Source organism: Carassius gibelio, chromosome B1 (assembly GCF_023724105.1).
Source record: "Carassius gibelio isolate Cgi1373 ecotype wild population from Czech Republic chromosome B1, carGib1.2-hapl.c, whole genome shotgun sequence".
Lineage (NCBI taxonomy): Eukaryota > Metazoa > Chordata > Actinopteri > Cypriniformes > Cyprinidae > Carassius > Carassius gibelio.
In genome coordinates this window covers 21,082,095-21,106,283 of record NC_068396.1, presented here as the reverse complement: position 1 = coordinate 21,106,283, position 24,189 = coordinate 21,082,095, and the positions used below count along the sequence as shown (strand labels likewise).

Here is a 24,189-nt window from a genome sequence, read left to right as displayed (position 1 = left end):
CCAGTCTATTTGCTGTCTGCTAGGGGGCGCTATTGCCATGCCAACGCTCATGCAAAAAAAAAAAAAGTTAAAATTAGAAACGCATCCAAAACGGTGGCACGCGCATGTTCAGTGATTTTTAATCAGAAAAAAACCCAAACAACTTAAAAAAAAAAAAAAAAAAAAAAAAAGCAGACAAACAACTACTTAAACCTTAATCTTAAAACACGATGGCCCTGTTATTCTATTAGAAGTAAACGCGCTCTTTGACTGGATTTGTTACAGTGTCACCTTCAGCATATTATTTGTTTTATCTAAAGATTAAGACATCTCCTCTCCACCGTGAATCAAATATAAGAGTTATATATTTTCTGTTGAATAGCCTATGTGGAGAATGTGTTAAATAATTCATCCACCCACATAAACCACTAAGCCACTAAGTTCTAGTACTCACGCGCTCAGAAAAGCGCACGCAGGTAGGGCGTGGCAAGGCGCGTCTTTTTCCTGCACAGTGTTTTGAATCATCACTGGAATTAGACTCTACAGACAGCCGAACTGAGGAGCAGCACTGGGCCACGCTTGGATCACTTAGTGGGGGTGGGTAACTCCAGTTAGTTACTGCTCAACTTTACCTTCGAGATACTCGTAGTTGTTGGCTTCAGGGCTCATAAAGTCACTATTTATTTGCGAATTATTGAAATTGCTCTAAGTTTGTTCTAACCTTATATATTTCACAGCAAGATGACTTCATACACGTGGATTTTACTACTTCTGGCAAGTCTTGTGGCAACAAGAGCGCAAGGTAGGGTTTCCATTATAAACTATTGACGTTTTGTTTTGGTAACAGCGCTTTTTATATGTAGAGCTATGAAGTATCGTGGCCAACAAAGACGCAGGAGTCACTTTTTGACGGGTGCCACTGCTCACCGTTCGTAAATAAGCTGTTATTGAAGCGATGAATAAAAAAAAAATGTCTGCCTACTATGCTGCTTATTCACAGTTTTATTACGGAAAAAGTTTAATGTTTGAAAGACCAAAAAACTGTGGTTTGGTGCATTGGTTTGACTCTTTGGAATGAAAATTTTCCACATATAAGCGGCATGACTCACCAACTCATGAGAAGAATGGCAAGAGAACTGTAGCACCAAGCCTGTTTGTTTCTGTAACATGGTCTTTATAACATTACGTAATTCCTTACGAAAATTAGCCATTCTTTTACCACAAATAAAACCATTGTAAATACAGATTAACCATGGTTCTGATACACTAAAAATAGTTTAACCACGGTAATTAGTAAAACTGTGGTTATAAGAATAGTAACCAATACGCCATAAAAAAATAATAATAATAATAAAAAAAAACGTTACTACACTTTTATTACAATAAAACCATGGTTCATTTTCATGAGGGATATTTTTTAAGCATAACCAAAATATATGACACACACATAAATCAGAGTTGAAACTGAGATTAGTGATCTTTCCACATATTCCCAGCTCCCATTGCTTTTATTCCCAATTTAAAATACAAACTTTACATGTTAATATGCATAATTTAGCTGTTATTGGGTCCTCTTGGCCTCACACAGCAGTTTAACCCCCAATTATAATTCTAAAACAAACCATAAACAGTACACCGTCTTTGCCTGTTGTTTTAGGCTTTTGTTCAAGTTGAAATATTGTAATCTAATATTCACAATGCATGAAGCAAGCAGTTGCACGGGTGGCATGTTATAATGTTGCACCGTTCCATTTGTAAAGTTTTTTGCAGGTATATTAGTGAGTGACAATAAATAATTTTGGTGAACGCTAACGCGACATTGTTAATGAATCAATGATAACAACTTTCTCATTGTTTGGTATTATTTGCTAGCTTGGGAATCAACTCAAATCTCACATTAGACTTTTGAAGGTCACAGAAAAATAGTTTTTTCAAAAACATACAATTTTGATCTGCATTATATGCTGTTAAGTTGCCTTGAACAGTGTGCTACAAAAACTTGATCACGTGACTTCCTGTGTTCCTGCTTTATGTCTCTAAAGTAAACCACAACTACTCTTTTTTTAACATAATGGTTCATTGATGTTTTGGCATGATCTGAGACTAGTTTCTGCTTGATGGCTTGGGGTTTTGATGGTGAGAAATGCTCAGAAAGCAGCACGACAGACGTAGTGTACAGGCCAGAGCAGATTTCACCACAAGAAAAATCAGACACACCCCAATTTTAATTGGATTATTTTACTTATTCAAATGACATAATATTTTAATTTTGAATAAGTAATACTTGCATAACTCAAGTTTGCCTGAATCTTTGTTTTCCCCTAACTCTAAATGTAGTTCCTCAAAAATGATTAGAATTTTTTTTCATGCAGTGCAATATGATTGCACACACATGCACCCAGATAAAGGACCGCTCTGGTTTCAGTTGTGACTCAATCACCAGTCATCATCATGGGTTTTACGTAGACCATAATAAAAACAGTCCATTGCCCTGGCAACGTAAAGCCACAGGATGCAGCCTCTGTCAGGATGTTTCGTGTGGCAGGCACACAGCCACACGGTTAACATCGCGTGTGTCGCGTGTAGTGTACATCTGAAAACATTTTGTTTCATATTTTATGGTAAAAATAATTTTATATACAGTTTTACTTTATGTCACTTCAAGGATTGGGAGGGTTTGGTCACAATGCGACTTTAATACAATACACAATAGATATGTACAGTGTATAGCTGGGTGGGGTTCTCATGTGAAAACGAACTGTCAAATTCCAATTATTTATTCTAGTCAAGACTTTTACCCTCTTAGAACTGGACTGGTTTGTTTTGAGTTGGTTTTCATTTTTTGAGTCTTCCTATTTGGGGATGATCGTGCAGTAGAAACTATGCAAAAGCAAATGCACTAGATGCTGTCTTGTTACTAACTTAGAACACTTTAAAATTAGCTGCAATGCCAATAGCTTTTATATTTGGAAATGATTTCAAGAAAACAATTACTTTCAGTGTCATTTGAGTCGCTTCACTTGAGTTCAATTTGCATCCTTTATTTGGGTTTTGTACTGTAGTAGAATGGAGCCCCATGTAAATGGCATAATGCAACTCAAATCATACTAATTGGTTTCCTTTTGATCAAATAAACAATTTGGGTTTCTAATGAACTAGTTCATGAGTTAATTATTCAAATTCCATTAGGCATTTATGAGTTTTAATGGATATTTTACATATCGGCTGTATTTGGAGTGTGACTGTGTATTGCTTAGATATGCATAAAGTTAATCCTTACAATAGAAATAGAAATATTGGCCTTAGTAAATCCAATGAGTGCTTTTGAAGGGGTTGGATGCATTCTCTTTTTTACAGTTTTTATAGTGCACAGACTGAAAATGTGTATATGCTAGGGCTGTGCGATATATCTAACGATATGATCATGCGCTTCTAGTCAGTAAATCTGGTTCCGTGATTAGCACTAAATCGCTATCACCTGCTTTCAAATGGAGCGGCATTTAATAGACAAAGCTGTAGATCACTGACAAACTACGCAATATCACGTTCATTATCACCTTCAATGAATACGCAATATGAACGCGATATTGCGTAGCTTGTCAGTGATCTACGGCTTTGTCTATTAAATGCCGCTCCATTTGAAAGCAGGTGACGGTGATTTAGTGCTAATCAAGGAACCAGATTTACTACATGTTTTGATTTAGTTAAATATGATTAGATTTAAGCTTGAGTTTTGATTAGGACTAAACAGGCCATAAAATTAATAGAGAAATGTGAAATATATATATTAAAAAAATGTTTTCTTGCAGACTTTGACCTCGCTGATGCTTTCGATGACGAGTGTAAGTAAAGAAGACTTTCTATTAAATTTGTATGGTCCTCTCTTTATGTTGATGGTCTACTTTTTGATATTTAATGTTATGTATTTAAATATAAATACATAAATATTAAATATAAATTAGTTTTCAAGCAAGTTGGGTGGAACAACATGCTCCCAGCCTGGTTTCTATGCAAACTGTTTTAGTATATCATTATTTATACTGTCGTTTCAAACAATTAACAGTCTTATTATGACCTTAAGCCCCTGCGAAGCCAACAGAGAAACCAGTCCCACCGAAAATCCCAGATTCAGGTAACCTTTAACATTATGCATTGGTTTTCAGTTTAATAACTAAACTTGAATTACCCTAAATTCAAAATGAAAACAATTTAATAAAAATAATTATAATTATGACCATTGTTTGTTGTACACAGAGACTAAAAAACCTGCAGTGGTTCCCCCGAAAACAGACGATGGTAAGAGAACATTATATTGTGGTGATTATGTAATTATGTATAAAGTTTATGGGTTACACTTTTATTTTAAGGTGCCCTTATTGTAGTGTTATCGTATATTCATTAAAGTAATAGTAATTAGCAACATGGGTTAGTGTTAAAGTTTAGGGCAGTTGAAAGTATATGTAACAAGGACACTGTTAAATGAAATGCTACCTGATTGAACAGTAATGTTTAAGTGATCCAAAGTGCATTTATTTAGATGTTTTATTGAGCTTGTTTAAAGGGTTAGTTCAGCCAAATATTAAAATTATGTCATTAATAACTCACCCTCATGTTGTTCCAAACCAGTAAGACCTCCATTTATCTTCAGAACACAGTTTAAGATATTTTAGATTTAGTCTGAGAGCTCTCAGTCCCTCCATTGAAACTGTGTGTACGGTATACTGTCCATGTCCAGAAAGGTAAGAAAAACATCTTCAAAGTAGTCCATTTTTTGAAGCAACGAAAATACATTTTGGTCCAAAAGTAACAAAAATTGCGACATTATTCAGCATTGTCTACTCTCCCGTGTCTGTTGTGAGCTCTCGGACTAAATCTAAAATATCTTAAACTGTGTTCTGTACTTTTTACTTTTACTTGATTAGATTTTTAGACTTGTACTTTTACTTGTAAGTACAATTTCATTAATGTAATGGTACTTTTACTTGAGTGGAATATTTTCATACTCTTTCCACCTCTGCATACACGTCACTGTAAGTCAATTAGTTTCTACTTCAAATCAGGTGTTCATTTTTTGCACAGTAATTAATTAAAAAAATAATAATAATGTTTTCATTCTCAGGTGACTTAAATCTGCTGGATGCATTCGGTCCAGGTAAAAATTAGTGTTTTTGCAATTTCTCTGGACCTTTCAGGCTGTGTGTAGTGTGCAATTTTGTTTTGTGTACAATTTCTTTCTTGCAAATAGATATTGGGTATTAATGTGTTTCATTAACTAGACATGTAAAGCTACAATTAGCTGTTATTCATGACTATTACCAGTGCTATTAGTTTTCCTGTTTTTCTAGTTTTAAATGCTATTTAGAATGATTTGAAAGACTAACCAAATGTTTTTGCCAAATGTTTGTGCAATGTTTTCTTCATATTTTTCCACACTCTTTCCAGATAGTGTGACCAAAAAGCCTGTGGTTCCACCCAAAGAGAGAGGAACTGGTATGTGTCTGCCAACGTCTGTTTGTTAGGGTCTTCTAATGGTGTAATTTTAGGGTTATTTTTTACTATGTTTATGAAAGAAAAAAAAACTGGAGTGCACAGTCTATTTTTAATAATAAATCATGACTACAGTTACATAAAGAATTAATTTATTGCAATGTAAACAAACGCAATAGCCTTATGTTATTTATCTTATCTACAAGTCGGCATGTTATTTCTGTCTCTACATGGTCAAGCATTCACAATTCTCCACTGCTCTCTGTATGGCACACGGCAGAGTTCTGCCCCTCTGTGCGCAAACACACACACACACACACACACACACACACACACACACACACACACACGTTTGTTTTTGTGAAAAGAGGGGACATCCCATAGGCGTAATGGTTTTTATAATGTAGAAACTGTATATTCTATCGCCCTTCACCAACCCTACCCCTAACCCTCACAGGAAACTTTGTGCATTTTTACTTTCTCAAAAAAACTCATTCTGTATGATTTATAAGCGTTTTGAAAAATGGGGACATGGGTTATGTCCTCATAAGTCACGCTCTCCTTGTAATACCTGTGTCATACCCATGTCATTATACAGAGTTGTGTCCTGATATGACACAAAAACATGCCCACACACACACACACACACACAAACACACACAGATGAGCACACTCCCAGCAGTGGACAGAGAGCGCACATCAGAAAATGTTTCATCAACCACCTGAAAAGCAGACAAAAATATCAGCTGCACGCTTGGTAGATAATTGTTCCAGTGTTTAGTTCAATGTACAGTTCAAATGATTGTTCAGTTTGTATTAACTGTCATTAAAAGAAAACCATGAACACCATGATTCCTTTAAGTGTTTGTGTCGGTGTCTGACTGTTCTCATGAAACTTTGCATTTATTTTCAAGGAGGTGGAAGTTTTGATGACAAAGACCTCTTTGACTTGAATGAAGATGGTGAATACAAGCCCGATGGAGGCCGAAGTGGAGGTTTGCATCATTATTTTTCGTAGTTTTGGGTTTTCTTAAGTTTCTATGACTCAGATTTAGCCAAGTTTCAAGTCCGGCCCAATCACTTGCACCAAATGCATTCACAATTATACATAACCTGAAAGCATTTGTTATTAAAAATGTTTTCTATGAAGTACAACAGTGCTTTGAATGAATCTGACTGTGGTATTTGGTTTTGTTTTAAGGTCGTGGAGCAAATATTCCTCAGGATAATGGAGCTGGTATTTATTTCCTTACATTCATGGCAAATACTTGCAATTTGTTGTGATAAGCTTTCATTTTTATTTCATAATCTTGAATAGTAAGATTTTTTTTTTTTTCTCCTTAGGTGGAGCCTCTGATCAGCCTCAAGGTAAATATTAAACATTCATTCATTTTATTCAAATTTTACTTAAGATTTTAAGGCCAATTGTTTTGGAAAAACTGTCAGCCACAAAGTGAATGTTGTTATGGATTTTACCTAAGAAGTCCACCGAAATATATGAAAATAAGTGCCTCTGGGAAGTGTCTTTGTTTAGGTCTCACTAACTCTCTGTTCCTCACTTCACTTCAAGCTGTTTGTCCTTTCCGAAGCTTGGTTTACTTGCCAGTGTTGTTGTCTTTCCCAGTGGAGTTAGCCTGATGTCCCCTGCTTCAGATTATTTCTTTAATCAAGAATGAGACGGTTCATGAGAAAATATTTTAGCCTACAGAGCAAGACCATGAAAACTGAACTAGTCTGATGACTAACTGTCACACAGTTCTTATATAAGGACAGGGCGGTTCAACAGACAAAAAAAATATTGTGGGCAGTACATGTTGAGGTTTTCCACTAGCAGATGTTTTCTGTGTTGGTTGGAGAACAGTCATATGCTGTACTTTTAGTATATTTGAAGACTGATTGTTTTGTTCATTCTGCCAGTGGTTGTGTCCTAAATCTCTGCTTCGATTGCCTGTCGTTGCAGATCTTAACCAGCATTGGCTCCAGATTATCAAGATGCTAGTCGATAATATACCAGATGGCCTCAGTTCTTGGATTGCCCAGTTTAATCAAGCTGTAAAGCCCATGCTAGAGCAGTTGCGGGAATTTCTGAATATAACAGAGGAAAAAACTGAGCTTTAACTATGATGGATAGCAACCTGTTTTGCTTGTGTTGGGTTTTTAAATGGTTTCACACATTGTTTACATGGTTTGCAAGTTATTGGTTGTAAGGCTGGGACTGCTGGTGCTTATGGTCTTTTAAGGATGAAATGCATGTTTGGTAATGATCAAGTGATTGTATTGATTTAGACATTTGGTCACGAGGAATTCATCTTATTGTATTCCTGACTGGTTTTACTTGGTTTCTTTTGGGTTATAAAACTTTTGGAGTTGGTAAGGTTTTTAAAGAGCATTTTGCTAAATAAATAAATGTATTCTTCAGCTAAATTGATCCAGTATTGTGACGAGTGGGGCGGGGCCGAGAGCCATGGGAATGGGGCGAGGCCGGTGGAGTGATTTGGAAATGAGCGACACCTGTGCCACTCACCGGTCTCGAGTCCCACGGAGGAGATTGGAAGGATATAAAACCGGAGCGACGACAGTGAAGGATGAGGGAGGACCAGGCCTGGGATTTATTTTGTGTTTTGGTTTTGTTTGTGTGCAGGCAGTCGTCCGTGAGGGGCTGTTGCGCTGTTTTGTCTTTATTTTATTATTAAAAGCTTCATTTGATTGTCCGCAGATTCCCGCATCCTCCTTCCCATGAAATAACCTGTTAAAAGTATATATTACTGAATAATTTTAAGTTAAAAATAATTTTAAATTGTATTATTTCACAATAATATTTCATAACAAAATGCTGTTTTTACTGAGCTTTTGAGCAAATAAATGCAGACATGGAAAGAATAAGAGATTTCGGTAACACTTTAGAATAAGGTTCCATTAGTTAATGTTAGTTAACTACTTTCGTTAACATGAACTAAGAAAGAACAATCCTTCTACAGCATTTATAAGTCTTAGTTCATGTTAATTTGAACATTTACTAATGCATTATTTAAATCAAAAGTTGTGCTTGTTAACATTAGTTAATGCACTGTGAATTACCATGATCTAACAATGAATAACTGTATTTTCATTAACTAACATTAACGAAGATTAATAAATACAGTAATAAATGTATTATTCATTGTTTGTTCATGTTAATTAATACATTAACTAACATTAACTAATAGAACCTTATTCTAAAGTGTTACCGAGATTTATTTCATAAAACAATGAAAAACCTCTTTAAAAACTTTACCAACTTTAGCAACTTACTGCATGTTATATTTGTAAAAAAAAAAAAAAAAAAAGCAGTAGGTGGAAGCCAAAGTATACACATGAATGATGATTCTGGCTGGGAAATCCCTTCAAAGCATTTGTTTTCAAAAGGATTTCCACTACATCTTTTCACAGGACACCATTATGACTTCCGGTCACCCCCTTCCTACTTCCTTCTTGTGTTTGTAGATGTGGGAATGTAGATGTGAAAGACACACTCTGAATTTGTGCCAATATACATAACAGATTGACTGTTTTTTTAATGGCATGTCTCAAATGAGGAGTTTCTCATCTCAGCCGGTTTTACAGTACAGTGAATTCACCTTAAGGCCATGTTGAGCATTCCATTCATGTGCTCCTTCTCTGCTCATGGCTGCCATTTTATTTCCCATTTTTTGAAAAGGAATGAATGTTTGTGGCTGAAACTTTGTCACACAGTTCTCTTTTGGCTAAAACTTGGTTTTAGACTTACTCGACCTCGAAAATGTACCAGAAGATTGGCAAATGTTTGTCTGTGTGTGGGTCTCAACCGAAAGCTTAGCGCATGCAGGGATTACGCTGTCCCAAATCTCAAAGAGAGTAGAGGCGCTATAGGGATGTTTTTAACCTCAGACGCTTTGATGTTTAAGGTTAAAAGAGGCCGATTCATTTCACAGACAATCTTGAAAATAAATCCCCATTATGCCATCAGTGGTTTGATGAGAAACCTTTAACATAGACTATGTTCAGGCTGCAGTCAAATCAGTTTTCATTCAATCTCCTTCTCTAAATAAGCGTCTTTAAAGTCGCTGTTTGCGAACTGCTGCTCTGTCGCAAAAGAAAAAACTCTGCAATGGAGACTAGTATGTATAGTGTATATATTATGCAGCATGTCGCAAAAGACAATTTGAAATCCTATTTGAGCAGCCCGAGCATCCAGTCTGAGACACATCTGTAAACGTATGCTTGGAATCGCATTTAAAACCACCTCCGTATAGCTTTTTTTTTGGGGGGGGGGGGGGGGGGGGGGGGGGGTTAGGCTGTGGTTTAGACATTCAAAAGTCATCTGAATATCCCCCCCAAAAATAAAATGAATAAATAAAATTATCGGACAGTCTGAATAAGGCCATATAACCTTTTGTCAATCAAAATGTTCTAGTAACGCAATATTCTTTTATATTTTCTTCACAATATTGTTTACTGCGGAATACAAAATGGTTATTTTGCTCTATGGGATTGTTGGAAAACCCTCTTTTGGAGCTTTTTGAAAAAAAAAAAGTACCACACATGGCAGGCATGTACTTTGAAGCACAAGGTAGTTTGCATGCACTGAGGTTAATCTTTTGCATATATCCATGTTGGCTGGTTTTGTTTTCATGAAAGACTCCTTTTAACATTGGCGTTCTTTGGTGTTTGTTCTTCATTCTCAGTTTTTGTTCAAGCTCACGTCTGGTTTCTTTTCCAAAGAAGTAGCTATTTTCTGTCACACTTTCATTTCTTGAAGCATTTTAGCAGCTTTTTTGTATCTGTGACTCTTTTTAATAAAGTGAAATATGAGAACTCCTTCTGTTTGGCCCCATGGCTGTGACCTGTTTTTTAACTGTCAGCACATCTTGCTGTGTAAACACCATCAACAATGGCACAGTGAGAATGTACTGAACATGTGTGAAGAACACTGGCCTGCTACCTAATTAGCAGTTGCCTCTTATCTAGCCGCCTGAAGTTTAGGGAAACAAATCTGCATAGTTTCAGATCTGAAATTATTTTGCAGTCATTAGTTTATATCAGTTTGCTTAGTCAGCTGATCTCCTTCTGCATGCGTGTGTGTGTATGTGTGTGGGTGTGTGTGTGTGTGTGTGTGTGTGTATGTAAAAATAAGTCTAGCAGGCAACGCCCAGCATGTTTACACTGGATAACATGCCCCACTCATATCACAGCAACTCAACAACTAAATTTCTAGATTAGTAAACTGCATAATTTTAAAGATGTAGTGACTCAGTTTTAGTATTATAAATCTCTCTATCTATAGTACAATTAAATAATTCCATTTAGTGACTTTATGATTTTAAATGAGGAAAAACCCTAAGTAAGTCTGCATGCGTGCTGTACACTGTACTAGTTGCTATATCTGTTCAATTAAAAACAGGTCTCCTTGAAGAACAATATGTACGGTAATGTTTGCCAAGTTCTCTGTGGAAAATAGGAAACAGCTGTTGCACCCCCTAGTGGTCAAAACTATTACCGTTTGCTTGTCCTCTTGTTATATTCCCATGTTACTGTAGTTTTGTTAGTAACTGATGAAATCATTTATAAAAATAAAACAAATTGCACACTCTTAAAGCATTTTAAAACCAGCCACCGTTGTATTTTATTGTGTGTTCTGTCCCTTTAAATGTATCCCACAGGCGGAGCCATGGCTGCCATCATCAGTTCTGTGGGTGTTGCCATCCTGGGTGCCGCCTCAAGTTACTTTGCTTACCAGAAAAAGAAACTGTGTTTCATAGGGGTGTAACGGTTCACAAAATTCACGGTTCGGTTCGATACGATACACTGATGTCACGGTTCGGTTCGGTTCGGTTCGATACGTTTTAGATACAGCAAAATGTAAAAACATCTCAACTTTTCAGAATGCCGCAAGCGCACCGCGGGTCATGTGACAAGAACCAACCAATCAGCTTCTTCCTTTCCCGTAACAACGTTGAGAGCTCAGCCTAGATGAAGGAACAGCTGATCATAGTTGTATATGGATTGCAATTTTGAAATAAATTTAGTAGCAGAGCTACTGCAAGCGATTTTTAGAGCTGCAAATCCATTTATCCTTCGCTGAAATTTCCGCGTCTCATGGAGAGAGCACGTCATTGTTGCTTAGCAAAGACAGACGCCTCAGGAGAAAGACGCGCTTAGCGTTTTCCATGCGTTTTTAGGCACGATATGTGAACGGCCCCTAAGGCGCTCGCTCACTCAGCACGCGCTGAAGGCTCGTTGCAAAATGTCTAATGCATTTAACAGACCAGAAATATAAGATCCTAAAATAACCAACAGGTCTGGTGTTTGGGTTGGATTCCCTGTAAGCTATAGTGTCTAAATGCTGCAGGGATAGTTTGCTGCGTGCATGTTTCTCCTTTTTTTCGTCTTTTCCCAGATAGTACTGACGCATATATCCCAGATATTCCCGCTGGTTTTTTTTTTTTTTTTTTGTAATCCCGCTGGTGTACCCTGTCATGTTGCAGATGCGACATACCGTTGTTTTTTTATCCACCACTCTCTTGCCATCACCATTATAGCTTAAAGGGAATCCAAAGTGCACCCAAACACCAGACCTGTTGGTTATTGGAGGATCTTCTCATTTCTAGTCTGTTAAACGCATTGGCTATTTTGCAACGAGCCTTCAGCGTGTACTGAGTGAGCGAGCGCCTGCTGAGTAGCCTAACATAAACATATAAGATGGTGTTTTTTTCTTCTTCGGGAGTGTCAGGGGCGTTGCCTGTTACGTTGTTTGGGTTATTGGGCTACCTTGTTGAACGCATATCATTATATTTCTTTCTCTCTCTTTTTTTTTTTTTTTCCAATATAATTAATTACTCCAACGAACCGTTCGGTATACATAATGCGTACCGCGTACCGAACCGAAAGCGTCGTACCGAACGGTTCAATACGAATACGCGTATCGTTACACCCCTAGTGTTTCAAAGTACAGGGAGGTGAGTTTGGCACTTTTATTCAGTAAAAGAATCAGAATCTTCATATAAGCACTACCTTGGTTTGGATTTATAACAGTTGCTTACTTTTTTTGACCAGTTCTGATTGCAAAAACAAAAACAACTCTTTAGACTTCAGACCTTTTTACTCTTAAAACCTTTTAATCCTTTGCTTCACAACTGTGTATTAACACTTGGGGAGCCACAGTACTTGGCTTATTTTGAAGTAGCTCGGCTAGAGCAGCAGCTCTTGTAGAGGAACTGGGGGTTGGGCGTATGACGTGGCAGGCAGTTTTACTGCTTTGCTTGTATTAGAAAAGCCCTTGGGCCCTCAACAGGTGGCTCTGTGGCGCAATGGATAGCGCATTGGACTTCTAAGCGACACTTAGTGAAGTGATTCAAAGGTTGTGGGTTCGAGTCCCACCAGAGTCGCATTTTTTGAGAGTGTTAAAAGAGGCTAAATTAGTAAGGTGATGTCCAAGTGTGAGTTATGTGAACATAAAACGTTAGTAACAGGATTTTTTGAAAATGGCTTTAACAAAATTAAATCATGGGATAAACTAAAAAGTACCTTTTCTGATAGGGGAGGATCCAGAGAGTGGCAAAAACCGTGGTACTCAGTCTGATCCTCAAGGTAAGATGTTTTCTATTATTATTATTTATTAAAAATTTCCTTTATTTTATGTTTTAAGCTTAATGTGAAATTATGAATGCAGTTCGGACACCATGTCCTATACAAAGTTAAAGTTTTTTTTTTTTAAACCTTTTCTCATAACATGGAGATTTGTAACATGGAGAAGTTGTTTCTTTGACCCGTTTTATTTTATAGGGATTTCTTGTTTTCTGATACAAGTCACACCTAGTAGATAACATAATTTGCTATTTTCTCTCCCAAAGTTCTCAGCAACCTGCTCCGTTCATCATAACTGCGTTGGATCAGCACACTGAAAGTATATATGCACACTGAGCATGTACAGTTATAGGGGAGCCGAACCCTGTGGGAAATGTTACATGAAAGGCTTGTTTAAAACTAATGTTTTAAGAATGTTAGTGTAAGTTTTTTTTCTTCTTTTTTTTCTGTTTTTATTGGATTATCTAAGTTGTATTGACTCTAATCTTTATTTTAAGAATTTTTTTTTTCTGTATTCAATCTTTTTTGTAACTGACGGTTCATCTTTAGAGGAGGTAGAGTCACTAAATGGCTTTTAGTCTTCGTTTAGTATTTTAAATAGTGCCAATGTAAGATACTGCACTTTAAAATGACAAATGTTCGCTATTTTTGTAGACGTACAGCAAGATGCATGAGCCAGGGACTTGCTTTTGTAAAGTGCAAGCTGTCTATACACAGGCGAATGCATCAGTTAGGCTTGTGTTCATTCTTGCATTGCCCTGAATTAGAAAATGCCTTCTTTCCCAGTCAAACAGAAGACTATGAGCAAAAGGAGGATGAGGTTGCTGATGAGAAACTGAGTTACGGTGGCAAAATGTCAACTAAAATAAAACGGAATGAGATTAAAATGATGGGATTTCAAGGTAATTTCTGCGTCATTTGCATTTTTTATATTTAAATAAATGTACATTTGAATGGAATAAATAGACAAGGTAAAAAAGACTCCTATTTCCTACTGCTGAAGATAGATGAGTGTAAAATCACAAGTAACTTGCATTGAATGTGTGTGTGTGATGCACCTCTTTATACCATCCAGAGGAATTATGATTGATGATTTATTGTATGTATAACAAAGTGTCTGTCTAAAATATAAATTTGCTGTTTCTTATCCAAATAAAGTCTTGTGTCCATTTCTGGATTAAGAATGTTGTTAGTTGTTGTTGCTGAAATGTAACGAAATATTGTGTTCTTTCATTCAGCGCCGCGCATGTTTTCATTCTTTCAGCAAAATAAGTTAAATGAGTCTATAATCGATATCGGTTTGTATATCTATGCTCAGTAGTAGCGGGGGTTGAATGACCCCTGTCGCGTGACCGTTACACTACTAACAGTTTTCACTTGTCATTGAGCTTGGACTGAGGCGCGCTCCTGTCTGAAGCTAGCACGGCTTGCCGTTTATTTTAAACGCTGATATTTACTTGTTCCATATATATATATAACTCAGAAGACCGATATAAAAACTGAGATGGCGGGTAAGTTCACCCATCTTATACCGTTTTCGTCCAAATGTCATACACTAGACGGTAAAAAAATAGCCAAAGTGAGCACCCTTAAATCATAGACTGGGTAGGATGATGTGTTTTGACCTATTCAAGCAAATTTAGTTATTTAAATGAAATTGGCGTTTGAAAGAAATAGTTTATTGCATGTGCTGTCACCAGGCTAGATTTGCATTTCAGACCTGTTGTTTTTTTCGAAGTTCAATCACTGGCCATACAGTAAGGTGTTTTTGTGCCATCTGCTTCTGTTGTCTGCCAATGAAAAGTGGGTCAGGAAGATAACTGTGCAGTGGTGATATCTGACTGCGATGGGTCATTGAGTTAAACTTGAGACCTCGGGTGCCATGCATTTGGAAACCTTCCTTGTTAACGGGAGTCAAAAGTTGTACACACTTTTTAATACATGCATTTGTTATAGTATTCATTAATCCTGGTTAATACAAATAATAAAAAAGCATTAATTGTTATTTCAAGTTAGCTCAGGCATATTAAATAATTTTAACAGGTTTGAATAATGTCTTAGTAAATGTTGAAATTAATTACTAAGATATCTAAATGCTTCAAATGTTATATGGAACGGAAACACTTTATTATAGCGACCAGTTTATTAACTAGTTGCTTATTAGCATGCCTTTTAATAACATATTGTCTGTGTTTTAGGTAGCCTAACACTTTATTTTGATAGTCCACTTTAGACATTCTAAAAACAGAAAGTTACTTTGCAACAACATGTCAACTAGACGTTAGGAGAGTATTAGTAGATTGTCTGCTAAATCTAACACTTTTTTTTTGTCAACGTATACTAACCCTAAACCTACCCATAACAGTCTACTCTGAGAATTAGTTGACATGTAGTGTACATGTATTTACAAAGTTACTTAAAGGGATAGTTCACCCAAAAATCAAAATTATGTCATTTATGACTCACCCTCATGTTGTTCCAAACCTGTGAGACCTCTGTTTATCTTTGGAACACAGTTTAAGATATTTTAGATTTAGTCTGAGAGCTCTCAGTCCCTCCTTTGAAGCTGTGTGTACGGTATACTGTCCATGTCCAGAAAGGTAAGAAAAACATCATCAAAGAAGTCCATGTGGCATCAGAGGATCAGTTAGAATTGGTTGAAGCATCAAAAATACATTTTGGTCCAAAAATAGCAAAAACTATGACTTTATTTAGCATTGTCGAACTGAACTGAACTTGAGAACGAGTCAGTCTTTCATTCATTATCTGGCTCAGATCGGTGTTCATCTTCAGTTCTCTCTTCACAGCAGTTCAGTCAATGTACTGTTTGAGTACATGAATTACTCCGGGATATTGGTTTGTTTGAACTCAGAGGGAATGTCAGCCACATTAAACAAGTTAACAGCTTAAGCCATTTGTGGATTAATGCGTATTGGAGACGCAAACCGTTTAAAACGATTCAGTTCGATTTGGTGAACTGGTTCAAGAAGATCCGGTTAAATCGAATGATTCGTTCGCGAACCGGATATCACAAGCTGCTTTGTTTTGAACTGTCTTACAACAGACACCGAAGAGAAGACAATGCTGAATAAAGTCGTAGTTTTTGCTATTTTTGGACCAAAATGTATTTTCGATGCTTCAAAAAATTCCAACGGACCCTCTGATGTCACATGGACTACTTTTATGATGTTTTTCTTACCTTTCTGTACATGGACAGTAGACCGTACACACAGCTTCAATGAAGGGACTGAGAGCTCTCGGACTAAATCTAAAATATCTTAAACTGTGTTCCGAAGATGAATGTAGGTCTTACTGGTTTGGAACGACATGAGGGTGAGTTATTAATTACATAATTTAGATTTTTGGGTGAACTAACCCTTTAATATATTTAGTAGAATGTCTTAAGTGGACCACTGAAATAAAGTGTAACCGTTTATTATAAAACACATAATCTGCGTGACCATATTCTACCCAATACCCAAATTTAACAAATACCTAACTATTAATAAGCAGCAAGTTAGGAGTTTATTGAGGCAAAAATTGCAGTTGATAGTTAGTTAATATTGAGAACTGGACTTTATAAATAAAGTGTTTACTGCATGTTTGTCCTCTGTTTTCACCATTTCTATCGGATGTATTATCTGTCTCTGTCCCTCAGAGACTCAGGCCTTTGTGACCCTGGCCACCACAGACGCCTATAGCATGGGATGTTTAGTGGTAGGCAAAAGTTTGCGCAGGCATGGAACATCAAGGAAATTAGTGGCTATGGTTTCCCCCAATGTTTCCAGAGCATCAAGGTGATAGTGTAACTATCCTCCACCATTCATTTTGAAACAACATCAATGTAGATCTCTTTCTGTACCCTACTTTTAGGTGTGTAATAGTTTTCAGTGCAACATTAATTTAATTTTTGGTTGCTTCCCATCTATATTAGATTGTCTTTGACTTTTTTAGCTCATTGATTTTTATGCATTTGCCCAGATTGGCGCTGGAGGATGTGTTTGATGAAGTTGTACTGGTAGATGTGTTGGACAGTAGAGACGAGACTCATCTCACCTGGCTGCAACGTCCTGAACTAGGGGTCACCTTCACCAAACTCCACTGCTGGACTCTTACACAGTACACGAAGTGTGTGTTCTTGGATGCAGACACACTTGTGAGTACTTGACATTAAAGATGGCTAACTGAACACCAAGGTTTTCAAAGCTATTGCTTTAGGAACATATATATCCAAAAGCAAGGTTATAGGCTTTTTATTAATATACTTGTATTCACAATAGACAATAATAAAATTTACTTATATTACAGTGCAAGTAAACTTTTAGAGAATAATGCAAGGGGTGTTGGTCCCAAAATGTGGCTGTAATATAACTGTGTTCTGCAGGTACTGTGTAATGTTGACGAGCTGTTTGAATATGAAGAACTGTCTGCTGCACCTGATCCAGGCTGGCCGGATTGTTTCAACTCTGGGGTATTTGTGTTTAGGCCCTCCCTGAATACCCATACCCAAATACTGGAACACGCTGCACAGCACGGCAGCTTTGATGGTGAATCACGCGGTTATATTTAGCTGATATTATATTCAGATCTTTTAAGTTCAGTCTAAATTGGATGCACTCAAAGCCTGTTGGAACTTTAATCAGCCTCAAATGCAGTTTTGTCACATTTGTATTTTTTTTTCTTTAAAAACATCAAGAGAAGCACATATACATTACCATTCAAAGGTTTAAGTTAGATTATATTGGAAAGAAATGAATACTTTCATTCAGAAATGTTTCTCAAGCAGCAAATCAGCATGTTGGAATGATTTCTGAAGAATCATGTGATGTTGAAGACTGGAGTAATGGCTGCTTAATATCCAGCTTTGCATCAAAGGAATGAATGACATTTTAAAATATATTTAATATATATATATATATATATATATATATATATATATATATATATATATATATATTATTATATATTACTGTTTTATCGTGTAATATTAAAATGATAGTTCTCCAAAAATTCAAATGTTGACATCATGTAATAACCCTCATGTCTTTCCTAATCTTATATGAGTTTCTTTTTATATTGAACATAAAAGATATTTTGAAGAATGCTGGTAATCAAACCAGCACTGATGGTACCTACTGACTTCCATAGTGTTTTTTTTCCCTGCTATGAAAGTCAATGGGAACCAACAACAGTTTTAGTGAGCATAAGGCTTCCTTCAAAAAAAAAAAATAATAAAATGAAATAAAATCTTACTGACCACAATTTTTACATTGTAGTGTATGCAGCATTGATTGATTACTTCTTTCATTACACAATTTTTCAGCACTACCAAAACATGTATTAATGACATTATTATGCCATGTTGTGTCATGTATAGGAGGAGACCAGGGCATATTAAACACTTTCTTCCACGACTGGGCAGTGAAAGATATCAGAAAGCATTTACCATTTGTGTACAACCTCACAGCCGCTGCCATTTACACGTATCTACCAGCATTTCAGCAGTACGTTTTCAAACAAGCTCTTATTAAGTATACCAATAATTCCTGATGTTAGGTATTTGTGAACTGTTTAGTAACCTATCATATATGACATTTGACACATACACAAGTATGACAAATACGCTTTCTGGTTTTGTGTAGGTATGGCCACCATGCAAAAATTGTCCACTTCCTGGGTGGGACTAAGCCCTGGCAGCTTCCATATGATCCCCAGGCTGCTAGTGAGTCATCTTTAAGGGATTCCAGCAAGAACTTTCAGCAGTTTATGAATTTATGGTGGGTGGAGTACTACAGTCAAAGACAGCTACAATTTAAGAAGGATGACAAGAATGAAGACTATGTAAGAAACTCTCATATCAGATTTTTTTTTCTTCTAATGTTTTTATGTTGTACGTATTAATAATACCTACATGGCCCATTTTAGCTGTCCTTATGACTTAGATTTATGCATTTTGCGGACACTTTTATCCAAAGCGACTTTGCATTCAAGGAATGCAAACCTAAGTTCTAAACCAAATCACTTACAACACTTAGAAAGGGATTGTCCAACACCCCCAAAAATGAAAATAGTCATCATTTAGTCACCGTCATGTCGGTCCAAACATGTATGACTTTACAATGGAAGTCAATGGGAAACCAATATTTGCCGACCTTCTTCAAAATCATTTTATTTTTATTTTTATGTTCAATTGAATAAAGCAGTAAATGGGTTTGAAATCACATGAGGCTGAGTAAACGATGACTGAATTTTCATTTTTGGGTGAACTCTCATTTTAACACACCATTAGCATAATTATACTATTTAATGGAGCTAATATTAAATTGCATTTAAACTGTCAGTCATCTCTGCTCTTTCTCTTTGTTTAGCAGTCAGTGCAGCAGTTGGTTTCTCCACAGACACATCAGACTCCATCACAAAGCCAAAAGAGCAGCACTGAAGCCCACCACAGAGTCATGATGATGCCCTCTCTTCCTCTGGCTGTGGACTCACTACCAATCAGCTCTAGCTCATCTCAAAAGTCAGAGCAATCTGAAAGTGGTTCTGCAAGAGAAATGAAGGTTTGAAGAACTAAAAATGAAGAACTTGAAAAATGACACCATGCAGTTTTGATACGCCTCTCGCTTTATGAGTCTTTCTCTAAATCAACTCCGCCTCCTTTAAAAGTATTGTGCCCTCTGGGCTTTTAGACAAATCCGGTGACACACCCAACAGTGACTCACCACAACACAAAGAGAACATAAACTAGATCGGAATGGTTGCAAAAACACAATAATGTGAAGAGTTCAGTTTACATCCAATGCAAAGGCCTAGCGATGAACCTGAGCCAGAACCTTTGATTTAAGTGAAGGAGGAAACTGTTGTCAGTTTGCTGTCCATCCATTCAATTTATTCCCTGAATAATCCAGCGCAGATATTGTTTGAATAAGTATACACATTACATTACCTCACAAGAGTGTACATGCTTTATGAAATTACAATTCATTATATTAAGCATTTATGCTGCATGCATATTGTTTGATTTCAAACTATTTTTTTTTTTATGAATAAATGAACACATGCATTAAACAAAAATATCTGAAGCCCAGTGCCCACCACATCTTAGTCTCCTCCTCCACCTCCAAATTCTGCTTTTGTATTTATAATTTATTGCATATATTGAATATATTTTGTCATGCAAAAAGTGTTTTAGGAGAAAGCCTACATATTTATTTACTTATTTATCCTGTCATCTTAGAATATTCTCTATGATGTCCTGTCTGGTGGGGAGACTGAAGAGACCCCTGTAGTCAGTCCTCCATCTGAGCACACAGAACCAGAGACTACTGATGATACTGCCTCAGCCGCTGGAGAAGCTGTATGTAGAAACATATGCTGATTTACCGCTGATTTACTGATTTACCGCTGATTTTGCTGTTGTAGTTCTATTGATACTTATTACCTTTTTCCAAGATACTTTAGTTACTGAGCTTTGTTCGAAAAGTTAAAATTAGTTCATGTATAAAAAATTGTGTGTGTGTGTGTGTGTGTGTGTGTGTGTGTGTGTGTGTGTGTATAACAAAGTGAACATTATTTGAAATTAAATAAACTTTAACTGAAACAAAAGATAAAAATACTAACAACTATTATATTTCAACTTGTTAGCAAGGCAACATTTGACATTTTCATTTAGCTTGTTTAACTTAATTTACTAAAATAAACTGAAGTAAAATTCAATAAAAACTAGACATATTTAAGAGAAAATACAAAAATTACAAATATTAATAAAAAACTAAATAGAAGATGTGAAAATGAAACTATTTCAAAATGTGCATTTACTTATTTATCCTGTCATCTTAGAATATTCTCTATGATGTCCTGTCTGGTGGGGAGACTGAAGAGACCCCTGTAGTCAGTCCTCCATCTGAGCACACAGAACCAGAGACTACTGATGATACTGCCTCAGCCGCTGGAGAAGCTGTATGTAGAAACATATGCTGATTTACCGCTGATTTACTGATTTACCGCTGATTTTGCTGTTGTAGTTCTATTGATACTTATTACATCTTTCCAAGATACTTTAGTTACTGAGCTTTGTTCGAAAAGTTAAAATTAGTTCATGTATAAAAAATTGTGTGTGTGTATAACAAAGTGAACATTATTTGAAATTAAATAAACTTTAACTGAAACAAAAGATAAAAATACTAACAATTAGTATATTTCAACTTGTTAGCAAGGCAACATTTGACATTTTCATTTAGCTTGTTTAACTTAATTTACTAAAATAAACTGAAGTAAAATTCAATAAAAACTAGACATATTTAAGAGAAAATACAAAACTTACAAATATTAATAAAAAAACTAAATAGAAAATGTGAAAATGAAACTATTATTAACAAAATATGCATTTACATATTTATCCTGTCATCTTAGAATATTCTCTATGATGTCCTGTCTGGTGGGGAGACTGAAGAGACCCCTGTAGTCAGTCCTCCATCTGAGCACATAGAACCAGAGACTACTGATGATACTGCCTCAGCCGCTGGAGAAGCTGTATGTAGAAACATATGCTGATTTACCTGCTTATGGCAATATAGCTGATTTTGTTGTTGTAGCTTTTAATTCTTATTACATCTTTCCAAGATACTTTAGTATCTGAGTTTTGTTCAGAAAGTTACAATTTGTTCCTTCATATTGTTAGGCACAAACGTGGTATTCAAAGAATATATATGTGTGTGTGTGTGTGTGTGTGTGTGTGTGTGTGTGTGAAGAGTTCAGATGCAAAAGCCTCTAGGTGCTATCTGAAATTTTCATCTAAAATTAGGATTTTTATCAAGCTTCTATGATTAGGTTGAGTCATTTTATTTTAATGGCAATGTTCAGGTCCTTTTCCAGGCTATTAAAGTGAAATAACTGAACATAAATATTGGAGCCTCATAAAAATCCTAATCTTAGATGACAATTTCAGATGGTACTTAGAGGCTTTTGCATATATATATATATATATATATATATATATATATATATATATATATATATAACAAGGTGAACATTATTTGAAATAAAATAAACTTTAACTGAAACAAAAAGATAAAAATACTTAGAATTATTTTATTTCAGCTTGTGAAGTTAAACTAAATAGAAATAGAAAATGTGAAAATAAAACTATTTAAAAAAAAAAAAAAAATAATAATAATATTAAAATAGTAATGATACTAAAATAACGCTGCTTCACAAAATAAAGTGCGATTGTTCTGTGTGTAAATACTGCCATCTACTGGTGGCGCATTAACAGTGTTCATAAATCCATTATTATACCCCTCACCCCCAATAACTGCATATAATTATGTTTTTTGGTAGCAATATTGTCATTAAAGTTAGATTTTTTTTTACATATGGTCCCATTAATTGCAGGCTGCTGCTGAGGCAGAGATGGATGACCTGGAGCATCGCCGCATGTGGGAGGAAGGTCGCGCTGATTATATGGGTAAAGACGCCTTTGATAACATCATGAGGAAACTTGACCAGTTCCTTGATTAAATAAGTGTGCATCTACTTGATGTGTGTTTATGAGATTATATTAAAAAGCTATCTCTATATAGTTTTGTTAGTACTGTTTATCCGTCATCACCACAACTGTTATATTTCCCCCTCCTCAGATACAGCTGTTTTTCTACCTCTCTTGTGTTTTTGCCCATCATATCCAGAAACATATATCATATATAAACATAAACATCTTGATGTACAAATCTAGTATTTCAGTTTGTGTATTATGAACCTACACATGATCAGATCTGTATGATTTAGCCTTTGCCGTGATTTTTTGTTTTTCAGTTTTTATAAATAATTTACTCTTAATATTCTCTAATAGCTGTTAAGGGAGACATTTTGGATTACTGTTTAAAATAAATTGTTTAAATATTAAATAGCAAATCCTTAAATCAAGAGGAAATGTGTCTTAACAAACAATTGTCTTCAGTGTCTTTCTTTGCAGTGTCCAACAGTAAAATTGCCATTCTTTGTCACTAGAGGTCAGTCTGTAAACACTCTCTAGCTTTAACACCTTCACAAACTCCAGTGGCAGAGCAGAACAGTGTGAGTTCAAAATGTTTCAAAAGACGGTGAAATACAATCATAAAGGTATTATACCCCCGAGTTTTATAATACATATGTGTCTCTCTCCAGAGATGCTTAACACAATCCTGTTTGGCACCACAAACTTTTATAGTAAGCAAACCTAGTGGCCAGACAAAGTCAAAGCCAGTTCTATGATGGAACCTTGTTTTTAAACCCTTGTTCCACAAGTTTAATATTAGATCAATTTATTACCCTCTGGCTCTGCCTTGTTCTAATTGAAGAATCATCTAATTGAACTCTGAATGTGTATTTTAAGCATACTTTTAGGTCCATCAACATATGGCACTGGACAAAAACTCTTTCAGTATGACCCTTTTTTTAGCATTCTGAAAGACTACCTGTGCTGTGTCTCATGGTCTGGTACAGACATGTACCACCAGACAGAGTCATCAGTGAATCCAATAAGGATTATTTGCCCTCTTTCACGTTCTGTGGTTTTGTTGTTGAGATCAACAGTTCTTCCTGCTTTCCCCAGTTTTGTGTTACTTCGATATTAATAATTCTGCTGTAGTAAGTGTGAATTTGATGAAAGATATGCATGGTAGCAAACATAGGTGTACCATATAGTGAGTTTTCAGTTACAAATGTTTTCCCAGATTTTTAGAGAATATATAGAAGACATGTAGTGACTAGCTTCTCAAAATATGTATGTTGTTTAAAAAAAAAAAAAAAAACATAAATCACATGAGGGCTCATCTGATTTATGTGCTTTCATCATGTCTTAGAAATCTGTAGTCATACAACAGTTTTAAAAATGTCTATTTTTAATGAGCTGCTCTTATTTAGAGCATGTTTATATAGTCATTAGCAGAGGCTTGATAGTGAGAATATATATATATATATATATATATATATATATATATATATATATATATATATATATTCTTTAAATACCACGTTTGTGCCTAACAATATGAAGCAACATGTATATATATATATATATATATATATATATTGTTATCCACAAATGTTGTATTTAAAGAATATGCATATACATATTCATAT

General features: G+C 35.7%; 2 protein-coding genes and 1 non-coding gene across 13 annotated transcripts; all 3 read left to right on the top strand.

Annotated features, from left to right (window-relative positions):
• The first annotated feature begins 418 nt into the window (after positions 1-418).
• cd99 (CD99 molecule) lies at positions 419-14,252 on the top strand. 5 transcript variants are annotated; one of them, XM_052545772.1, is made up of 14 exons: positions 427-576; positions 717-781; positions 3,789-3,821; positions 4,061-4,111; positions 4,234-4,275; positions 5,099-5,131; positions 5,422-5,469; positions 6,381-6,461; positions 6,668-6,703; positions 6,811-6,834; positions 11,145-11,240; positions 12,429-12,440; positions 13,021-13,071; positions 13,335-14,252. In XM_052545772.1, the coding sequence occupies exons 2-14, from the start codon at positions 721-723 to the stop codon at positions 13,361-13,363; spliced, it is 597 nt and encodes a 198-aa protein (XP_052401732.1). In that variant the 5' UTR covers positions 427-576; positions 717-720; the 3' UTR covers positions 13,364-14,252. The 5 variants fall into 5 exon arrangements, with proteins under 5 accessions (XP_052401733.1, XP_052401736.1, XP_052401735.1 ...); XM_052545775.1 differs by lacking the exons at positions 11,145-11,240; positions 12,429-12,440 and having other exon boundaries at positions 423-576; XM_052545774.1 differs by lacking the exons at positions 4,234-4,275; positions 5,099-5,131 and having other exon boundaries at positions 424-576.
• On the top strand, positions 12,778-12,869 carry trnar-ucu (transfer RNA arginine (anticodon UCU)). Its single transcript is given in 2 exon segments — positions 12,778-12,814; positions 12,834-12,869. It is a non-coding gene; the product is annotated as a tRNA-Arg (tRNA).
• A 173-nt stretch (positions 14,253-14,425) lies between the features above and the next one.
• gyg2 (glycogenin 2) lies at positions 14,426-23,016 on the top strand. Of its 7 annotated transcripts, none has more exons than XM_052545765.1 (11): positions 14,426-14,579; positions 16,727-16,865; positions 17,050-17,224; positions 17,453-17,615; positions 18,446-18,572; positions 18,711-18,909; positions 19,440-19,628; positions 20,306-20,425; positions 20,908-21,027; positions 21,481-21,600; positions 22,462-23,016. In XM_052545765.1, exons 1-11 carry the CDS (start codon positions 14,573-14,575, stop codon positions 22,585-22,587), a joined length of 1,485 nt encoding a protein of 494 aa, XP_052401725.1. In that variant the 5' UTR covers positions 14,426-14,572; the 3' UTR covers positions 22,588-23,016. The 7 variants fall into 7 exon arrangements, with proteins under 7 accessions (XP_052401725.1, XP_052401724.1, XP_052401727.1 ...); XM_052545764.1 differs by having other exon boundaries at positions 19,437-19,628; XM_052545767.1 differs by lacking the exon at positions 20,306-20,425 and having other exon boundaries at positions 19,437-19,628.
• The last annotated feature ends 1,173 nt before the right edge of the window (positions 23,017-24,189 follow it).